The 21,030-nt window shown below is 40.6% G+C and overlaps 2 protein-coding genes across 3 annotated transcripts in view; one reads left to right on the top strand and one right to left on the bottom strand.

Annotated features, from left to right (window-relative positions):
* The window catches only part of dnah3 (dynein axonemal heavy chain 3), a 28,872-nt gene extending 16,296 nt beyond the window's left edge, over positions 1-12,576 (top strand). The window contains exons 36-59 of the mRNA XM_061722775.1: positions 10-139; positions 230-454; positions 542-645; positions 734-1,028; positions 1,118-1,297; positions 1,401-1,524; positions 1,627-1,783; positions 1,862-2,005; positions 2,115-2,781; positions 2,858-3,023; positions 3,611-3,827; positions 3,912-4,094; positions 4,233-4,431; positions 4,558-5,071; positions 5,182-6,809; positions 6,954-7,179; positions 7,513-7,757; positions 8,430-8,546; positions 8,783-8,940; positions 9,590-9,757; positions 11,143-11,285; positions 11,426-11,630; positions 11,986-12,123; positions 12,217-12,576. Of these exons, the coding sequence (XP_061578759.1) occupies positions 10-139; positions 230-454; positions 542-645; positions 734-1,028; positions 1,118-1,297; positions 1,401-1,524; positions 1,627-1,783; positions 1,862-2,005; positions 2,115-2,781; positions 2,858-3,023; positions 3,611-3,827; positions 3,912-4,094; positions 4,233-4,431; positions 4,558-5,071; positions 5,182-6,809; positions 6,954-7,179; positions 7,513-7,757; positions 8,430-8,546; positions 8,783-8,940; positions 9,590-9,757; positions 11,143-11,285; positions 11,426-11,630; positions 11,986-12,123; positions 12,217-12,570 (6,687 nt within the window). The 3' untranslated portion in view covers positions 12,571-12,576. The remainder of the gene's footprint in view (positions 1-9; positions 140-229; positions 455-541; positions 646-733; positions 1,029-1,117; positions 1,298-1,400; positions 1,525-1,626; positions 1,784-1,861; positions 2,006-2,114; positions 2,782-2,857; positions 3,024-3,610; positions 3,828-3,911; positions 4,095-4,232; positions 4,432-4,557; positions 5,072-5,181; positions 6,810-6,953; positions 7,180-7,512; positions 7,758-8,429; positions 8,547-8,782; positions 8,941-9,589; positions 9,758-11,142; positions 11,286-11,425; positions 11,631-11,985; positions 12,124-12,216) is intronic.
* Positions 12,577-14,318: 1,742 nt separating this feature from the next.
* On the bottom strand, positions 14,319-20,431 carry LOC133444079 (uncharacterized). 2 transcript variants are annotated; one of them, XM_061721562.1, is made up of 3 exons: positions 19,545-20,431; positions 17,816-17,933; positions 14,319-15,799 (listed from the first exon to the last, which is right to left on the bottom strand). In XM_061721562.1, the coding sequence occupies exons 1-3, from the start codon at positions 20,414-20,416 to the stop codon at positions 15,368-15,370; spliced, it is 1,422 nt and encodes a 473-aa protein (XP_061577546.1). In that variant the 5' UTR covers positions 20,417-20,431; the 3' UTR covers positions 14,319-15,367. The 2 variants fall into 2 exon arrangements, with proteins under 2 accessions (XP_061577546.1, XP_061577547.1); XM_061721563.1 differs by having other exon boundaries at positions 19,647-20,431.
* Between the last annotated feature and the right edge of the window lie 599 nt (positions 20,432-21,030).

Genomic DNA, 21,030 nt, shown 5'->3' with positions numbered 1-21,030 from the left:
GCCCCATAGATCACGGACCTGTTTGATTGGTTAGTTCAGCCCAGCCTGGACTTTATCCATAGAGAGTGCCGCCTCGTGGTACAGACATCTCCCATCCACTTAGTCTACTGTCTAATCAAGCTGTACACCTGCCTGATGGGTTAGTACGAACGAGATGTAGCTGTTGAATGGCATCTTGTTAATGATGTTTGCTAATTTGTATCAATTTCATTATTTCTGTTAATACCAGATGAACTTTCTACACCAACGACCAATATGTCCAACGAGCAGATAACCATGTGGCTTCAGGGCCTTTTCCTCTTTGCTGTTGTGTGGTCTCTGGGGGGGACCGTTACAGGGGACAGTCGTAAGAAGTTTGATGTCTTCTATCGCGACCTGATCACGGGCATGGATGTTGAACACCCTCCACCCAAGAACATCAAGTTCAAAAAGAGCACCATCTTCCCACAGAGAGGTTTCATCACATCAGCAATAATTGTGTATATAATTACCTATCAAATGTCTGATTCATTAACTGCAATGTTCACGTATTATTTTGCAGGTTCTATTTATGACTACTATTTCCATAAGGAAGGGCAAGGACAGTGGAAAGTCTGGACTGAAACTATCACTAATGAGGAGAATACCATACCAGCTGGAGCCAATGTCAGTATGTTGATGTGGAACAGGTTGCTGTTGTTGAATAAATATCACTTAGGACTATATTCTCTTAAACTCTTTATGTCCCCATCAGGCGTCGGATATAATCGTTCCCACCATGGAAACAGCACGCCAGCTATTTTTTCTGCACACCTATCTATCACATGAAATACCCATGCTCTTTGTGGGACCCACTGGCACTGGCAAATCTGTCATCAACAAAAACTTCTTGGTCAAGCTGCCTAAGGAGCACTACACACCCAACTGCATCAATTTCTCTGCCCGCACTTCAGCTAATCAGATCCAAGACATCATCATGGCAAAGCTGGACAGAAGGAGAAAAGGTGTCTTTGGGCCTCCAATGGGAAAGAAGTGTGTCATCTTTGTCGGTAAAGATCGATACAGTACTTACTTGCGTTACATCTGGATATTACGTTTTAGGTATAGTATTGATTGGTATTTTTTCTTCCCTCAACAGATGACCTGAACATGCCAGCTAAGGAAAAATATGGTGCCCAACCCCCAATTGAGCTGTTAAGACAGTGGATTGACCATCACCACTGGTATGATTTGAAGGAAACCTCCAGGCTGGACATTGTTGATGTGCTGTTTCTGTCTGCAATGGGGCCTCCCAGTGGTGGGAAGAATGACATTACTGGTAAGTTGAAAACTAATTCTGGAACATGCAAGCTTGTTCAGGTGGTCGTCTTTAGCAGCATCCTGCACTCACTTTCATTTTCACTTTTTTTTTTAAATGCTAGGCCGTTTTACTCGTCACTTGAATATCATCTCATTTGATTCCTTTGATGATGAAACACTTACCAAGATATTCGGCTCCATTGTTGATTGGCACTTCAGCAAAGGGTTTGATGCTTCTTTTTTCAGGTAACGTATGTTTTTTTTTTTAAATTTGAGGATGACAGAAAATATTATAGATTAGGTTTGTCAAAAAAAAAACAAAACAAAAGAAAAACTATTTTATTCTAGGCTTGGCAAGATCATGGTCCAGGCTACTATAGCTGTTTATAAGAATGCTATTGACAGCTTTCTTCCCACACCATCTAAGTCTCACTACATCTTTAACCTCCGAGACTTTGCTCGAGTAATACGAGGTGTGCTACTGGCTCCACATACACACATGCAGGTAAGAAATTAAGAAAAAAAAAAAAGATAAATTGTATATTGTTCACCTTCATGAATGTTATTGAATCCATTATTTCAGGATGGAAATAAACTGATCCGTCTGTGGATACATGAGGTCTACCGTGTTTTTTATGACCGACTCATAGATAACGAAGACAAAGAAACATTTTTTAATATTGTCAAAGAAAACACCTCAAACTTCTTTAAGTTGAGTTTGGAAAAGGTACACCATTACACATTGCACAAACACGGTCAAAAATCATATCAGTAGAGAAATATTTATTCAAAGAATGGTTTGTGTTTAACTGTAAATTTCTTCTTCTTTTCTCTAGCTCATGAGCCACCTCAGTCCAGATGGGAATGTAGCAGATGAAATTATCCGTAGCTTGTTCTTTGGTGACTACGCCAAGCCCGATTCTGACATGAAGGTCTATGATGAAGTCACCGACTTGCATGCTCTGCAAGAAGTAATGGAGTTCTACCTGGATGACTACAACAGTAACAGCAAGACGCCCATGTCTCTTGTAATGTTCAAGTTTGCTATTGAGCACATTTCCCGCATTTGTCGTGTGTTGAAACAAGACAATGGTCATCTTCTCCTCGTCGGTGTTGGTGGCTCAGGGCGTCAAAGTGCCACTAAGCTGAGCACATCTATCAACGATTATGTCCTGTTCCAAATCGAGCTGACCAAGAACTACAGCATGTCAGACTGGCGTGATGACCTCAAACGAATGATGCTTAAGGCAGGCATTGAGGGCCAGAGTCTTGTGTTTCTGTTCACTGACAGCCAAATCAAGGATGAGGCAATGGTCGAAGACATCGACATGTTGCTCAACACGGGTGACGTGCCAAATATATTTGCTCCTGATGAACGAGCAACTATTATCGAGAAAGCGCAGGGTGTTGCACGAATGGCAGGTGTAAGAATTGACACAACCCCACTCTCTGTGTATAACTTCTTCATTGATCGTGTCAAGGCCAATCTTCACATTGTGCTAGGTAAGCAACTTTACAAGTCTGTTTTTACTGAGATTTCATCAAATAGCTGTAAGTGGCAAATATTTTTCTCCAACAGCCATGAGCCCCATCGGTGATGCATTCAGGAATCGTCTAAGGATGTTCCCGTCCCTCATCAATTGCTGTACAATTGACTGGTTTCACGCGTGGCCCAAAGATGCTCTGGAAATGGTGGCCCACAAGTTCCTGGAGAGTGTGGAAATGGAGAGTGATATAAAGCTGGAGTAAGTGAAAAGGAAAACTACGGAGCCCCTAAAGGGACATGGATTTTTTTTTTTTTATAATGAGTTTTACGCGCGCACGTGAAACCTTTAAGCGCGCGCGTAAAACCTTTAAGTGAGCACGTAAAGTTGTTTACTTGCAAGCAAAGTGGTAATGTCCTTATAATGAAGTCCCAGGTTAAAATATAGCTCAGCTAAATCCTGTAATGTCATTTCCATTCATAAACAGAGCAGGAACTGTACGGTCTCCTGTTCCAGCAAAACTCCCATGTACTTGTTTTTACGCGCTCACGTAGAATAACTTTTAGGCGCTCACTTTTTTGCGAGAGCGCGTGAAACTTTTTAGTGAGTGCATAAACGTTTTATGTGCTCACGTAAACAACTTTACGTGCTCACTTAAAGGTTTTACGCGCGCACGTAAAGGTTTTACGCGCGCGCGTAAAACTCATTATATATAAAAAAAAAAAAATCCGTGTCCCTTTAGGGGCTCCGTAGAAAACTGTACACAGGCTCTGTTTTTTTTTACCCAATAATTTACAAAGCACTGTGAAGTTTGCTGAAATGTGTGGGTTTTTTTTTGTTTTCATCAGGGTGGTGGAGATGTGCAAGACCTTCCAGACAAGTGTTAGAGAGATGTCTCAAAGTTACTTCTCCACGTTAAGGAGATACAACTATGTCACGCCCAGCTCTTACCTTGAACTCATCCTTACATACAAGACTTTGCTCACCGTAAATAGGACTGAAGTGAATACAGCAAAAAAACGCTATGTTGTTGGTCTAGAGAAATTGGAATTTGCTGCTTCTCAGGTGATAGACCTTACCAAGCCTTTCAAGTAAGAACCAATGACGGTAATACTTTTTGATTTACTCTATTATACTGTATGCTCACAGGTTTCAGTGATGAAACAGAAACTGACAGCCTTACAGCCAGAGCTTATTCGAACCTCAGCTGAGACAGACAGTATGATGGTCAAGATAGAGGGGGAAACAGTAGAGGTGGATGCAAAGAAAAAGCTTGTGTCAGCTGATGAAGATGTGGCTAATGAAGCAGCAGTTGCAGCCCAGGCCATTAAGGTATTTGATACATGTGTGATATACATTTTTAATAATTTTTTTTCTTTATATAAAGTTAACAGCCATGCAATAGCAACAATTTGCTTAGCGATACATGTATTTAGAGCAGTATTTTGATAACTACTAATTTTCTTTCAGGATGAGTGTGAGGCAGATCTGGCAGAGGTAATGCCTATACTGAAGGCAGCTCTGGCTGCCTTGGACACTTTGAAGCCTTCGGACATTACAGTAGTAAAGTCTATGAAAAACCCACCAGGTCTTGTCAAACTTGTGATGGAGTCCATCTGTATCATGAAAGGCATCGCTCCTGAAAGAAAACCTGATCCAAGTGGCTCCGGTAAAATCACAGCATTGACAGAATGAACTTAATGGGCCATTGTTCATATGGACAAAGGGATATTTATTATACCTACAAACATTCGGCTTAAAATGCCAACTACTTTTCAAAATTATTTTGTTGCAGGTAAAATGGTTGAGGATTTCTGGGGGCCGTCCAAGAAACTCCTTGGAGACCTGAAGTTTCTAGAAAGTCTCAAAGCCTACGACAAGGACAATATTCCTGCACCGTACATCAAGAAGATCAGAGACAAGTTTATTAATAACCCTGACTTCCAACCATCTGTCATCAAAAACGTGTCCTCAGCATGTGAGGGTCTCTGCAAGTGGGTGCGTGCAATGGAGGAGTATGAACGTGCAGCCAAGATTGTGGCCCCTAAGAAGGAGCGACTGAAACTGGCTCAGGAAGAACTGACTCTACAGATGGAAGTGTTGGCTGTGAAAAGAGCTGAGCTGAAAGAAGTGGAAGACAGACTTAAGTGTCTAAATGATACTTTTGGAGAAATGATTCAAAAGAAGAAAGACTTGGAGGACAACATTAATCTGTGTTCACAAAAACTGATCAGGGCAGAAACATTGATTGGAGGACTGAGTGGGGAAAAGGATAGGTGGACAGAGGCTGCAAGGCAACTGGAAATTAGGTAAATCAGAATATAAGTGAGCAGTATATTAGTTTTACACTGGCTGATGATTTTTGTGTGTGTGCATTTAAATTTTGTGTATTTGAGATTATATATGAATTTCTTTTCAGATACACCAGTCTGACAGGCGACATCCTCCTCTCCTCTGGGACTGTGTCTTACCTTGGAGCTTTCACAGTAGATTATCGTGTGAAGTGCCAGAAACAGTGGCACCTTCTGTGTCAAGAGAAGAAAATTCCCTGCTCTGAGGACTACACCCTTATTAACACTCTGGGTAACCCGGTGGCTATCAGGGCATGGCAGATTGCTGGACTACCAGTGGATTCTTTCTCCACAGAGAACGGCATCATTGTGTTTAACTCCCGACGATGGCCCCTGATGATTGATCCACAAGGCCAAGCCAACAAGTGGATCAAGAACATGGAGAAGGCTAATAAACTTGCTGTCATCAAACAGTCAGATGGAAATTATGTGAGGACCTTAGAGAGCTGCATCCAGTTTGGGACCCCAGTTCTTCTAGAACATGTTGGAGAGGAACTTGATCCGGTACTTGATCCTGTGTTGCTGAAGCAGACCTTCAAACAACAGGGTGTGGAATACATGAAGATAGGGGAGAATATTGTGGAATATTCTCCAGATTTTCGGTTTTACTTGACCACTGGACTGAGGAACCCTCATTACCTCCCTGAAGTGGCTGTGAAGGTCTGTCTTCTGAACTTCATGATTACTCCACAAGGCTTACAGGACCAGCTTTTGGGACTTGTAGCAGCTAAAGAGAAACCAGAACTGGAGGAGAAGAAGAACCAGCTCATTATGGAGAGCGCTGCCAACGCTAAGCAGCTGAAGGAAATTGAGGATAAAATCTTAAAAGTGCTCTCCTCCTCTCAGGGGGACATCCTAGAAGATGAGACTGCTATTAACATCCTGTCATCCTCTAAAATACTCTCTGAGGAGATCTCTGAGGAGCAAGAAATTGCCAGTGTCACTGAGAAAGAGATTGATGACACTCGCATGGGCTACCGTCCTGTAGCTGAGCACTCTGCCATCTTGTTTTTCTGCATCTCAGAAATGGCTAACATCGAGCCCATGTACCAGTACTCCTTGATGTGGTTCATCAACCTCTACATTCATTCCATCTCCGAGAGTCAAAAAAGTGAGGACATAGCCGAAAGAATCACTAGCATCGTCGAGCACTTCACCCTCAACATCTACCATAACGTCTGCCGCTCACTTTTTGAGAAGGACAAGCTGCTCTTTTCACTCCTGCTCACTGTAGGCATCATGCAGGGTAAGGGCCAGGTTGACGATCAAGTCTGGCGTTTCCTCCTAAGTGGTGGCATTGCTTTGGATAACCCGCATCCTAACCCTGCCCCGGACTGGCTGTCTGACAAAGCTTGGTCAGAGATTGTTCGGGCCTCCAAACTTCCAAACCTGGATGGGTTTTTTAAGCATGTCCAAGATAACACCTTAAAATGGAAGACTCTTTACGATTCAGGAAAGCCTGATAAGGACCAGTTCCCTGACCAGTGGAGTAAGTTGGTGGGACTGGACCGAATGGTGGTGATCAGGTGCTTCAGGCCAGATAAACTGGTCCCAGCTGTGCAGGATTTTATAGTGGGTAACATGGGACAACCTTTCATTGAACCACCCACCTTTGACTTGGCCAACTGTTACAAAGACTCAAGCTGTTGCTCTCCTCTCATCTTTGTGTTATCCCCGGGATCTGATCCAACTGCAGGTGATTAACCGATCACACTCTGTGTATTCCTGTCATACCTTAACACAATGCAGCTCCACACAACCCCAGTGAAACAGACTGGTCGACTATGTTGAAGTAATTTGATCATAAATACTTAATTAAAGTGTGACATTTCTGCTCTAGGTCTGCTGAAGTTTGCAGATGACCTCGAAATGGGAGGTAGTAAGATCCAGACCATTTCTCTTGGTCAAGGACAGGGACCCATAGCTGCTCAGATGATTAACAAAGGTGTAAAGGAGGGCACCTGGATTGTACTGCAGAACTGCCACTTGGCCAGCAGCTGGATGCCCACGTTGGAGAGAATCTGTGAAGAAACCATCACCCCAGAGAACACACATCCTAGGTTTAGGTAACACACTGTGATGGTAGTTTTAACTTCAACCTGCATAGTGCATCAATCACAATAAATGTACAATGTATAAAAATTAATAAATAATATATATAAATATATGATAAATAAAATATATATATATATATATATGTATATGTATATATATATATATATATATATATATATATATATATATATATATATATATATATATATATGTATATATATATATATATATATATATATATATATATATATATATATGAAAAAGAAAGTAAATCTTTCGATTGTCATCTTTTAAAAGGTTCATACTATATAATACAAAGCTATGTGCTGTATTTCCTCTCTCAGGTTGTGGTTAACCAGTTACCCATCTGACAAGTTCCCAGTTAGCATTCTGCAGAATGGGATGAAGATGACGAATGAGCCTCCTAAAGGGATTAGAGCCAACCTGTTGCGCTCTTATCTGAGTCACCCCATCTCTGATCCGGACTTCTTTGGCAGCTGCAAGAAAGAGGTCATTTGGCAGAAGTTCCTTTTTGGGCTCACTTTTTTCCACGCTCTGGTGCAGGAAAGGAGGAACTTTGGACCCTTGGGTGAGAAAAGCAGTAAATGTAAAAAGACATAAAAAAGAAATAAAAAAATACTGCTCATATCTGTGCATAGAGAATATATATGACCTTTTTTCCACAGTTTTTGTATTTACGTTCTGTTTCATTTTGAAACCCCCTGTCCTTGTGTTTAAGTTTTGTCTTGACTTCCCTTGTTCCATCTGCCCTGATAGTGGGCACCCGTGTCTCCTCAAGCCCTCTGAGGATACCTTGTCTTGTCTTGTCTTGTCTTTCCCTTGCTCCCAACCTTTCTGTCAAGGTTTGGAATAGTAGGACCCAGATGCAGGAGACGGAGTAGGCAAGAGTTCCAAAAACACGTGGTTTATTTAAAACAAAAAACACTGCTGAGTAGGAATTTAAAAAAAAAAGAAAAAAAGCCTAAATTGACAAAACCAAAAACATGACAGTACTGATTGGCAGGGAGCAAGGGAAAGATCTACAAGATCTACACAGAGGGCTTGATGAGACAAGTGCAAATGAGATGGTAACAAGGGAAGTCATGACAAAACTTAAACACAAGGATATGGCATTTCAAAATAAAAGAGGAAGTAAACAGAAAAACTGTGACAAAAACCCAAAACCATGAAAGGTTTACAGTAGAACTATTAACCTATGAAAAACTTTTTTTTTTCTCTTTTGTCCACCTGATTTCTTAAGGTTGGAATATTCCTTATGAGTTTAATGATTCTGACTTGCAAATCAGCACTAAGCAGATCCAGATGTTCCTTGATGACTATGATGACGTCCCACTAGAGGCACTCACATATCTTACAGGTGAGTTCCACAGTTTACTCAGCAGAGCAACAGTGGAGATAAACTAAACTGGTAGAAAGTTGATAACTTGAATGTACTGTAGGTCATCCTTGAATCAGAGACTGATGTTCCTTAAAACTAAGAGGGTTGTAGTTTTTTCATCTCAATCACTTCCTTCTATATCTTTCCTCACATTCAATTTGGATGTAATAACATGGTTCAATCCTCTAAAACAAGTGGGATTACATTTTTTCCAGGCGAGTGCAACTATGGTGGCAGAGTGACAGATGACAAAGACAGACGTTTGCTGCTCTCACTTCTGTCTATCATCTATTGCCGGGACCTGATTGAACAGGACTGCTACCACTTGTGTGACGGGGATCTGTTTTATGTTCCTGCTCATGGACCCTATCAGGTATTCCCAAAGCTCTGGCCAGTTACTATTACAGTTATGCTCCATCACTGGAAGATTAGCAAATTCATCATCAGTTTACACACATCAGTCATCTCTTAGGCTGCTGTTGTCAAAAGAGGATTGCAGTGCATCCATTAGAGCAAATATGTTATACTCTATACATATTAAGTCATAACTATTGTAGAGGTGTGGAAGACATTTGATGGAGAAATTACCTTTTAAGCCACTAAAAGCATATTTGCTCATCCCCAAAAGCTAAAAAAACAAGTTTTTACTTCCATTATATCTTAAAATTGCCTTCCCTCTCTATAAGTTTTACTCTTCTTGGGCGTTTTGTGTTTAAAATCTAGGACTCCACTATAGATCTGTTGTAGGAAATAGCTTGATTTCAGATGCTGCCATCCAGTGGGTAGATGTCATTATAGCACAGGTGGCACACTCAAGATATATTGATGGACATGTTATTATGGTTCATATATATCTCCATAACAGTATAGAATTCTACAGTAAGTGCATAATTATCTTTGGCCTGCAAGCTTTGAGTTTGACATGTCCGCATTATAGGGTTTTAGTAGCTGTCTCTCTGGTTTGGGTTTTGAGGTCATTGTGGTGAAATTAATCTTGTAATTCTCTGTTTTCCTTGTTTCAGGTGTATGTTGACTACATACGGACCCTGCCAATTAGTGCTGATCCTTTTGTATTTGGACTTCACAGCAACGCAGACATCACAAAGAATAATCAAGAGACCAATCAGCTCCTGGAGGGAGTGTTGCTGACTCTGCCAAGGCAGTCTGGTGGTGGGGCCAAGTCCCCTCAGGTTCGTCCTGATTACTGTCTCAAGTAAACCTTTACTTTTACAGAATGCTCAGGGTTTCTGGCAGAGATCCAACCCATATTGTAAACTAAGGAGCGGCTTCAGGAAAAGATTATAAAAGTTGTTGAGTCAAGCAGAAAGAATCTGAGCCTGAACCCAGTAGAGCATCACTGTACAGACATGAATGAATGAATGAATGAATGAATGAATGAATGAATGAATGAATGAATGAATGAATGAATGAATTTATTTCGAACATTTATATAAAAAATAAAAATAAAAATAAACAGTAACATCTTCATATGCACATAGGTTTGAAAAAGGAGTAGGAAGAAGTTTACACTTTTTCCTAGTTCCTAACCCTTTATAACTGTGAATTTACATTATTGCTATTATTATATCTACACAATATTCCTGTAAATATAGTCTATATAAATACTACATAAACATGCCTATTATCACATAATTATCCATATAAGTATACAGAAAATATAAATATTACATAATTATATCAATATATAGAAAATACAAATATTATATAAATCTATATAAATATACACTATATAAACTACATAAATATCCCTATAAATATATATATGCTACATACATAATAAATATATAACATATATTACATAATTATAACTATCCCTCTCAACATAAAATATATACTACATAAATATCCACATAGATATCTAAACATGTCTTAAGCAAGTATAATATACCATTTTTCCCCATTTTATTTGTTTCTCACACTCATCGTTAACCCATTTCCTCTTCCATATACCTGTTTATAAATCATTTTTTGTATCTCTTTTTAAACAGATTTATGTTAGTACTTTGTTTCATTTCCTGCTCCAAACTGTTCCACAGAGTCACTCCACACAGTTCCATATGCACATGCTTTTCATGGTTGTTCGTACTTTATGTTTTCTAAAATTTAGTTTTCCCCTTAGGCTTAGATTATAGCCCCTTTCTCTCTCTGTGAACCTTCCTCTGATACTTTTTGGTAGTAGATTATTCCTTGCTTTGAACATTATTTGCACTGTTTTGTATTTAACCAGATCCATACATTTCAGTGTGTGTGATTTTATAAACAGTGGGTTTGTGTGTTCTCTGTTATCCTGCATTGTTTATTGTCCTTATGGCTCTTTTTCTGAACCCTCCTTCATAATGGGAGAAACCCTTTAATGGAAATCATGTCGTTTGTAGCTAATTTCCAAACAAATTTGGTTGATTATGAATCAATTTTAAGATGAGTCTCAAATATAAAAAAAAAAGGTGAACAAGTGATAAATGTCACTCTTACCTGTACATCCCACAGAAGGCACATTATGCAAACCTGTTGTCCTCTGTCTTGAGCTTTGTGTTGCTGTCTCATTCTGTTGTAGGATGTAGTGGAGGAGCTTGCAGAGGACATTTTATCTAAGCTGCCAGCAGACTTTGACTTACAAATGGTGATAGAAAGATACCCAGTCATCTATGCAGAGTCTATGAATACCGTTTTGACGCAGGAAATCATCCGCTTCAACAGGTAATGACAAGTTTTTTGCCATGCAGTTACGTAAGGTGGTAAAAGATGACATTATAAGTCACGTAAGTCATGCTTATTGACCCGTTTGTGCAGAGTGCAATCCTTAATTATTGACCCCAATGACTGTTTTCTCTCGTCAGACTTACAGATGTGGTGCGTGTCAGCTTGATAAACATCTGCAAAGCTTTGAAGGGCCAGATTGTCATGTCCTCTGAGCTTGAGGATGTATTTAACAGCATGATATTGGGCAAGGTGCCCACCATGTGGATTGCAAAGTCATACCCCTCTCTCAAACCACTGGGGGGCTACGTGACCGATCTATTAGCGAGGCTACAGTTCCTACAAGTACGTATCACAGTAGCACAGGGGTCTTGAACCCTGGTCCTCGGGACCCCCTGTCCTGCATGTTTTAGATGTTTCCTTGCATCATCACACCTGATTCTGATTAATGGTTGTCACCAGCTTGTCGTCCAGGTCTGCACAACACAGTCATTTTGTATCACGGTGTGCTGAAGCAGGGAAACATCTAAAACTCTAAAACATATACTGTATGAAATAATTAGAGTACGGTAATATGTTCTTAGTTACCTTGATTTAAAATTATGGTTTTGAATAATAAAAGTTGATCAAATTTAAACCATATTGCAAAAGTACACATCATCTTAAGATACTAATATTCACATAATGCTTGTCTGGACAGGACTGGGTTGATAAGGGCCCCCCCAGTGTCTTCTGGCTCTCTGGCTTTTATTTCCCTCAGTCATTTCTAACTGGAGTGTCTCAGAACTTTGCCAGGAAACACACTATTCCCATTGACTACATTGGTTTTGAATTTGAGGTATGTATTTTTTTGTCTGACCTTCCAGTCATGTTCAGTCAAAATAACTGAAGTATACAGTATATTTTACTCATACACTTGGTGTTGTTCAAGATTACCAAAGAAGAGACCCATGTGGATGAAAAGCCAGAGGACGGAGCATATGTGAAGGGTCTCTTCATGGAAGGGGCACGCTGGGACAGGCAGAATATGGTCATAGCCGAGTCCTTACCCAAGATTCTCTTTGACACATTGCCCGTCATCAAGCTCAAACCAGGTGAAATGACCAAATTTCAACATGAGAACATCTATGCTTGTCCTGTTTACAAAACCAGTGCTCGTCGAGGGACCTTGTCCACCACTGGGCATTCCACCAACTATGTCCTGTCTATGGAGCTGCCCTCTGACAAGCCACAGAAACACTGGATTAACCGAGGAGTGGCATGCCTCTTGCAGCTGGATGACTAAGAATTAGCCGCATTGACAGTTTGAGCTACTTTTAATGTACTCAATCACTTTCCAATCCAATAAATAAATAAATACATACATATGAGGTATTGGGTGAAATTATTGGGAGAATTCATTTTTATAGTCTCTGCAACACAGAACCTGAAGTAAAAAAAAGAAAAGTGTTTCATCCTTTTCTTTTACAGTAAGAGTGTGTAAATATTACGGTGGTAAGTATATATGGGTGTAATCAAGGTAATGAAAGAAATATATGAAAAGAAAAACGTATCTGCATGATCTCAAACTCAATACTTCATATCTTTCTGTTTCTGAGCCGCTTCATTCATTTGTCGTAAAGACTGAAATAGGAGCACACATGACATTTAGGAGCGGCTGATTTGACCACGTAAGTACGAATGACGGCTGGCTGGACCGCAGTTTGCTACATAACAGTTCCTGGAGGATTCGTAACGTTGTTTTCTGTCTGTGTTTTATTCTGGCACGTCTTCCAACCCACCTTTTTAAACAGGCTTTTATGTAAACTGCATTGTTTTAAGTTATTTTGTTTTTTCTTTTCTATCATGTATTCTATGTATTTTTATTTCTCTAAACTGTTTTTATTCTGTTAAGCACTTTGTGACAAATGTCTGTGAAAAGCACTATATAAATAAACTTTACTTACTTACTTTATTATGTATAATTATGTAGTAATTGCTGGGGGTCATGTTCTGGGTCTCTGCAAAGCACCTGGATCAACTTGTGTTGTAATAGATGCTATATAAATAAAACTGAATTGAACTTGATAGAATGTTAAAACCTCTTTATAAGAAGGAAGTAGGTTACAGCCTTTTGTTCACTAAAATGAGCTTTTCCTCTTGACTTCATATTCGTTCCATGATTATGAACAGGTGATATTATCTCCTGATCTAGGAAGAGCTGGTCTACTCACCTGTACAGCAAGAATATAGGCTACTCATAAATATAAAACACATAAACAAAAATACCAGAAGAAAAAATGTTAACATGGTCAAAAATTCACTTATAAAAAGAAAAAGTCAAATGTGAGTTTTTTTGTTTTAAATAGGTACATTTTATCTCCTCCTGTAACCAGACTGGTAGCTGGTTGTACAGGAGAGACTGAAAACTAAAAGTTTTCTTTCATCCTCGTCCCAGCTCAACAAAAGGTGAGCTGACTTTCTGAGCGCAGCATGCTCTTGTGGGCAGAAAGGGAACAATGAGATCATTCTGTTAGAAAGAGGCCAGTGCATTAATGGCTTTTCTATGCTACAAGAAAGATTTTAAACGTAACATTATACAGGGAGCACAAGTGGAGAAACTAAAACAGGAGAGAAGTGATCAATCTGGCATTCTAAGTCAGTTTGAAACAATTTGTAGGAAAAGTAAGGTCCGTAAATGTTTCCAATTGGGCAGCGACTGTGTTAAAGAATCCAACAGATCAGAGCGCTGTTTAAGGAAAAAGTCATACATCTGAGCATCTCTACAAAGAAGTTAACACAATTAGTGCTGCCAAGCAGCTCTGATTAGTGGAAACAGAAGAAAAAGCACAGAATATTCTTACTTTTTTTTTTAAACATTTTCCCAAATCCTCACACTTCTTAATTAACTCATGTTTACAGGATTGCACTGACTGTACTACATTTGAATTTCAATTTAGCTGCCATAACACCTGAATCTGACACATAATTAGTAGTGTTATCCTCAGGGTCTGTTGGACACATCTAACCAGAATTAAAGTGACTCATTAGAAATCTATTTAACATTGTTTATTAGTCATTTGGGAACCTTTAGCTATTGGAAACAATAACAATTCTGATCATTCAGACCTAAAAAAAAAAAGCAAAAGTAGAAGCTTTGACCTCTGTTGTTTAGATCCAGAAAAACTGATACAATGCAAGAAAAAACAAAGAAGCTGAACAGTTAGCCAGCCAGGAACACTGGCTGACGTCATGACACTTGGAAAACACTGACAAAGTTCAACTGTCAATACACTAAAACAAAAACCCCACTGGTTTTCCTCAACAAATGGTGAGGTGTCCTGGAAAATGTCTGCCTCCGGCTGCAAAAAGAGGTTACAGTGTTCATAGAAGCATACACAAATACTGTCAAAATGTGGAAATGCTGGTCGGCAGAGCAAGGAGCATTCGTAAACATCAAATAAAACCATCATTATAAGACAGACCGGCAATATTAAGAGACTGGTTTTGAAGGAATACACTTATGTCCTTTGTGACCTGTTCTTCTCTGCAGAAATTCAGAGAACGGTAAAGGGAGATTCAACACTGACAAAATGTATTGATGTGGATCTATGTGGAAAACTAAACCAGTTCTAAAAAGGTTTCAAATTAAAACCAGCTCTGAACTGGAACTGGCACCAGCCAGCACCAGGGTATCGCTGATCCTCAGATCCAATTATAAAGCCTCCCCATCTCTGTCTAGACCTAAATGTACATTTTGCTGCCTTGGGGAGTGTAAAGAGGTGGGTAGTGTAAAACTCTTGAAATTGATTTAAAAAGACGGGTGGGGGTGTCTGACTCCAGCCCCTAAAATCAGCTGCTTTAAACAAAGCTGTAAAGATATTGTTGTAAAGAGTGTCTCGTACTGTATATCTGTTACATAGACCAAGAAATCACACAGATATTTCATTAAGACCTCAGAAAATTGTGTCAACCTTTGAAAAAAGTTGAAACCAAAGTGATCTGAAAACTTAAAAGTGAGACAAAAACTACGGATAAAATGACTGTGCTCCTCAGCTGACCAGAGCTGTGATATTCACAGTGGGAGTTCAGTAATGCAGGAATTACAGCAGGTTGAAGGCGATGGTCTGCCGGATCACTTCTGCAGCGCAATACACGTCCCCTTCATACGCCTCCATCTCCGGCTGGATCAGGTAAGTTCCTGAAGGCGCCGTCTCAACGCTCCACTCGGGAAGAAACGCGTCTCCTCGCTGCTCACAGATGTTGTGCAAGACGCAGCACGAGACCACGACTCGAGGCATCATAGAAACGTCAATGTCGCTCTTCTTCAGCAGACACCGCCAGCGTCCCTTCAGCCGCATGAAGGCGGCGTCGACCACCGAACGCACCGATGCCAGTGTGAAGGTGAAGCGCTGCTGCTCCGGGGACAGCTGGTGCTCCTCGATGTAGCCTTTCATCAGCCAGGGCTTCAGCGGGTACGAGGCGTCGCCGATCAGGTGGACCGGGATCTCCACGTCGTCGTACAGCAGAGACTTCTGGAAGAGAGAACTCATATGTAACTCTCACAAAAACCCCCAAAATCCTCCACTCAATTACTTTCCTAAATATTTTATTTAATTACATTGTACCAAAAAACTGCTTCATACACATTTAATTAATTATAAATGTGTTATTTGTTTTATGAATATGATCCAACACCATATTTATTTGAACAGAACTCTTACTCTTCTTCATAGCTTTAAGTTGTCACAATATTTACGCTTTATTTGATTTTGCAACTTAAACTTTTAAATCTGATCAACAAGCACATGAGCTGTCTTTATTTTGCAGCCAGTTACAAATGAAGCTGCAGAGAATAAAACATGGAGTTAATGGGATCATTAGAACGCAGACTAAGAAACTGAACAACAAATATGATATGAAAATAATTTGAAATGTTAATGAGTGATAAAAAAGAAACAGGGGAGTAAGGTGTAGAGCAGGGGTCGGCAACCCGCGGCTCTAGAGCCGCATGCGGCCCTTTAGCGCCGCCCTAGTGGCTCCATGGAGCTTTTTCAAAAATGTTTGACCTTTTTTTTCTTTTTTTCCTTCTTTTCTCTTCTTTTTTTTTCATTTTTTTCTATTTTTTTCTTTTCCTTTTTTTCTTCTTTTTTTCTTCCTTTTGCCTTTCCTTTTTAATCTCGACATTTCGACTTTTTTCTCGAAATTTTGACTTTTTTCTTGACATTTCGACTTTTTTCTCGAAATTGTACTTCAACATTAATCTCGACATTTCAACTTTTTTCTCAATATTTTGACTTTTTCACAAAATTTTGACTTTTTTTGGTCCAATACGGCTCCACATTTTGGGTCGCCGACCCCTGGTGTAGAGGAATTAATATACTGCAAAAGTCAAGGATACGAATGAGAAAATGACAAATGCTGCTGTACCGAATATTGTTGTATAACAGCATAATAATATTGTGCAGCCTTCTCTTATTATTAATTTATTGCAAACTTTAATCCGTTTCACTGAAGTTGTCATATGTTTTCATCTGAAACGTAGTTCTATCACAGCTTCTTGTTCTCAGGCCACATCTGACCTGGAAGTTTCATTTGTTTAGGTTGCATTACCCCACAATCCCTTACGTCCACTTCCTGTATTTGAACCAGACCGAGTCCTACATTTCTAGGTGGACCAGAGTCCACTTCTTTCACCCAAATCAAGAGTTCAATTGCATTTTCACACAAACAAACTAGACTACCCGAGCAAACAAACTGGTCCGTTTAAAGCCAACCAACCGGGGCTGGTTCAAATGCACCCTCATTGAACCAAAAATAAGACAAAAGGCAGAAACAATGTGAGAAAACCCATAATTCAAAAGCTTGTAGAACAACTTTAGCAGAATAACTTTTTTGTCCAACGCCACAAGTCTCAGATTATTTTGTTTGATTTGACCCACTGTTCTTTAGAAATTCCCTCCAAGAGATTTGTGGGCATCTATAATGCATACAGTTCAGCCGGGTTGATATAATGACTGAACAGACCATTACCAAACCTTGATTATCTTCTTTTTGTAGATCTGCTGCTGCTCTTGTGATTACTGTCCTGGTGCATGACCAAATTTCAGATCAGCTATACTGGCTGTACTCAGTGGATGGAGTCAATTGTCCTCCATCTGGCAGATCGATCCCTACCTTTTAATGTTTGTAAGTAAAGCACTTTGAATCATCTTGTATGCAAAATGTGCTATACAAATAAACTAGCCTTGCCTGGTTTAGCCTGGTCACGTGTGTGCATTTGTTGATGTGACACAGAAACATAAATCATAAAGTATTTTTTAGCCTATTTTTTCTTCAGTTAACAATAGTATGGTGTAATATATCTTGTGGTTTGGTTCTTTTGACATTGTTCTGTTGTGTAAAAACTTAAGAGGTGGGTGAAGTGGGACTTTATGTGACTGTACATGTAGACAGACTTGCAGCACTGATGAAGCTGTATTCTTTTGGACATAAATCAGTTTGGTAGGTGGATCATCTGGAACATATTAATGCCTTATTAATGCACTCACCTCTCTGGGAAACAGGTAACCATCGGGCCGGTCCTCGGCCTTCAGGTACAGGTCAGAGCTGCACAGAACTGCAGAGCTGCTGGTGCTTCCTGGCCAGCCAGCATACACATCTGTGAAACTGACACACAGTAAATAAATGACTGTTTCATTTACAAGTATAGGCTGGATATAATTGTCTCTTTAGTCAAGTGTTGGGTCCATAAAGCACCAGGATGGCCAAACCTTCAGATATTCATTTTACAGATACTTAGAACCACAAACACACACACACTCTTTTCTGTATGTCCTTTCCATTTCTTACGTTTGTCTTATGTTAGCATGTCTGTCCTGTTGTCCTATTGTAACACAGTTGTCCACACATACTAAGACACATCACAAAAACAACAGTAATCACCACACTGCACACACTCCACCCATCACTGTCTTGTCCCTTCATGTTTCACATTGGTGTTTTTAGTCCTCTTTCTCAGAATCAGGAATTCAAATGTTAATAAAATATGTTACAGAACACTGTCAACGAGGGCTGGTGAAAGACACTTACACTCACACACACCTTAAGAAAACTAAAATCTGCTGCAACATCAAAATGCATATCTCCCTGAAAAAAGGTTTCACCAAATCATGCAACTAACCGTTAATATATATGCAAACAGTTGTAAAAAAAATAAACAAATGAAAAAACCCCAACAACTTCTGACTGGATGTACTGTATGCAGGTAAATATAAATATAGTTACAGGTGAAGGTTGGAAAATTAGAATATGATGTTAATTTATTTCAATAATTCAACTTAAAGGTTTAACATATTTTGCTTTGCATGTCGTAATGTATTAGTTTTGCCTTTTATTTGTTAGAATTTTGATGATTGAATTGTTTATTGATTTGATAAAATCAAAAATCAAAAGTTTTCATAAACTGTGATTCATAATCATCAACTATGATTATATATTACAATTAGGACATGCATGATCATATACATACACACACACACACATAGACATACACACTGGCTTGTTCACCTGCATGCTGGCTCTCTAGTTTTTGGGTTTAGGTAGCGGTAGCGATAGCTTAGCTCAGACTGCGATCAGATCTCAAGATTTAGGTCGATTGCTGTTCGTGTTTTGGATGGCTCCGTGCCGGTTTCGTGCTTTGTTTGTGGTTTTTTGTTGCAGATTTCCAGTGCTTGACGTGTGTCTCCGTGTGTTCCTGCTTCCTGGATTGGCAGTGGATGTCGTCACCCCCCCCCCCCCAAAAAAAACAAAAAAACACTGGGTTTGTATGTGTATATTTATGTATGTGTACGCATATGTGTGCGTATATATATGTATATATTACATATAGTAATAATGCACATATATACACTTTTGGTTTCTACCGTCATGGTATCAATCAATAATATGTGTGCAGACAAGGTAAAAAAAAACCCAAAACAATTAGGACAAATAAAGGCTTGAAATATCTCACTTTGAATGTAGTGGGAAATAATATATTTGTTTCACCTTTAGTTGAATTTACTGAAACGAATGAAGTTTTGCAATATATTCCAATTTTCAGACCTTCGCCTGTATATGATGACATCAATAAATAGGAGCAAAACATATGTCCGTATTGGTTCAATACGCAACTTTTAATTCCCAATTACGCAAAGATTCCGTATTTTAAAGGTTGATTTATGGTTCCGCGTAACACCAACGCAGGCCGACGGCGTAGAGTACGCGGCGGTGACGTACCTTACGCCGTAGGCTCTGCGTCGATTTAACGCAGAACCATAAAGCAGGCTTAAGGGACGGGTGGCGACCCTAGAGTGGTGGCTGCTCGCCACAGGGACCCACCGGAGCTGGTGGTCCACCACCGCCTGCAGGATGACGGAGTGCCAGCCCCCCCGGTTGAGGTAGTGGTCGGGGTGGTCCCTCGGCGGGGCGATGGGGATGTGCGTGCCGCCGATGGCCCCGGCGCACTGCGGGTAGCGGCGGGCGGCGAAGGCGCGCACCGTGTCGTGCAGCTGCTGGCCCCGCGGCAGCTGCACGAAGCGCCGGTGCAGCCGCTCCACGATGGCCGCGGTCACCTGCCGCACGATGTTGCACACGGTGGCGATGCCCACGCCGAACATGCCCGCGATGCAGCGGTACTCCCCGCAGCGGGCCAGCCACCACAGCGCGATGGCCAGCCGGCGGCGCGGCTCGATGGGGACCCGGTAGTTGGTGCGCCGGCGCCGGATGGCCGGGCCGAGCAGCCGCAGCAGGTAGTCGAAGGTTTCCCGGGACACCCGGAACTGAGCCTTCCACTCGTCCTCGTCGAACAGCTCGGCCACGGACCAGAAGGTCTGGCCGGGGGGTCTCCGCTTGACCCACACGGGTCTGCGGGTGGAGGAGAGCAGGCTGAGCATGGCGGCAATGGAGGACAGCAGGAAGGCTCTCCTCCGCCGCAGGTACAGCCGCCGACGCCGCTGCCGCTCCGCCACCTCCCGCGCCCTGCTCCGCCGCAGCAGCGCCGCCTGCAGCCGCTGCAGCCCGGGGCTCTGTCCGCCCAGCAGCGGGGGAGAGCTCCGGCTGAAGACGGAGCAGAGAGCGGCCAGGGACCGCTCCTCCTCCTCCGCCTCCATGTTCGGCTGCAGCCCGGGCCGTGACGCCAGAGCCATGCGCCAGAGGAGAGCCGTCACGTGACCTTAATCCTGCAGGACCTCAGATTTGTACTTTTATTTTAATTTTTCTTATTTGTTGCATGTTTATCTTTTTACACTTACAATCAACAGAAAAACAAATGTGATTGTACTTTTATTTTTTAGTTCTTCATGGTTTGCACACAATAAAAGTAACACTCGCAATGTACAGTAAATGGTAAAAAACAAATGTGATTGTAGATTTTGCACTGATTGTTAGGGCTGGGCAATGCCTTTTTTAAAAGGCACATTGTTGAATAAAAATGGTTGAATTGTAACAGTGGTGTTGCTTTCATTTTTTTTCCAAACATTACTGACTGAGCTGAGGAATATTAAAAATTTTGAGTGTATTTCCCACAGATTATGAGTTGAGGAATATTACAATTTTTTAGTGTATTTCCCACAGATTATGAGTTGAGGAAAATAGAAAGTTTTAAGTTGAAACCTAAAAACTAAATAAAAAACATAAAAATATAACTTAAAAATTTTGATGCAACGAGTTACCCAAATTTGAGTTCTGTGAACTTATTCGGGTTAACAGTGTGGGCAAGGGAAAT

This window comes from Cololabis saira, chromosome 5, assembly GCF_033807715.1.
Source record: "Cololabis saira isolate AMF1-May2022 chromosome 5, fColSai1.1, whole genome shotgun sequence".
Lineage (NCBI taxonomy): Eukaryota > Metazoa > Chordata > Actinopteri > Beloniformes > Belonidae > Cololabis > Cololabis saira.
Note: the sequence above shows the minus strand (reverse complement) of the source record. Positions and strands in the feature narration are given on the sequence as shown.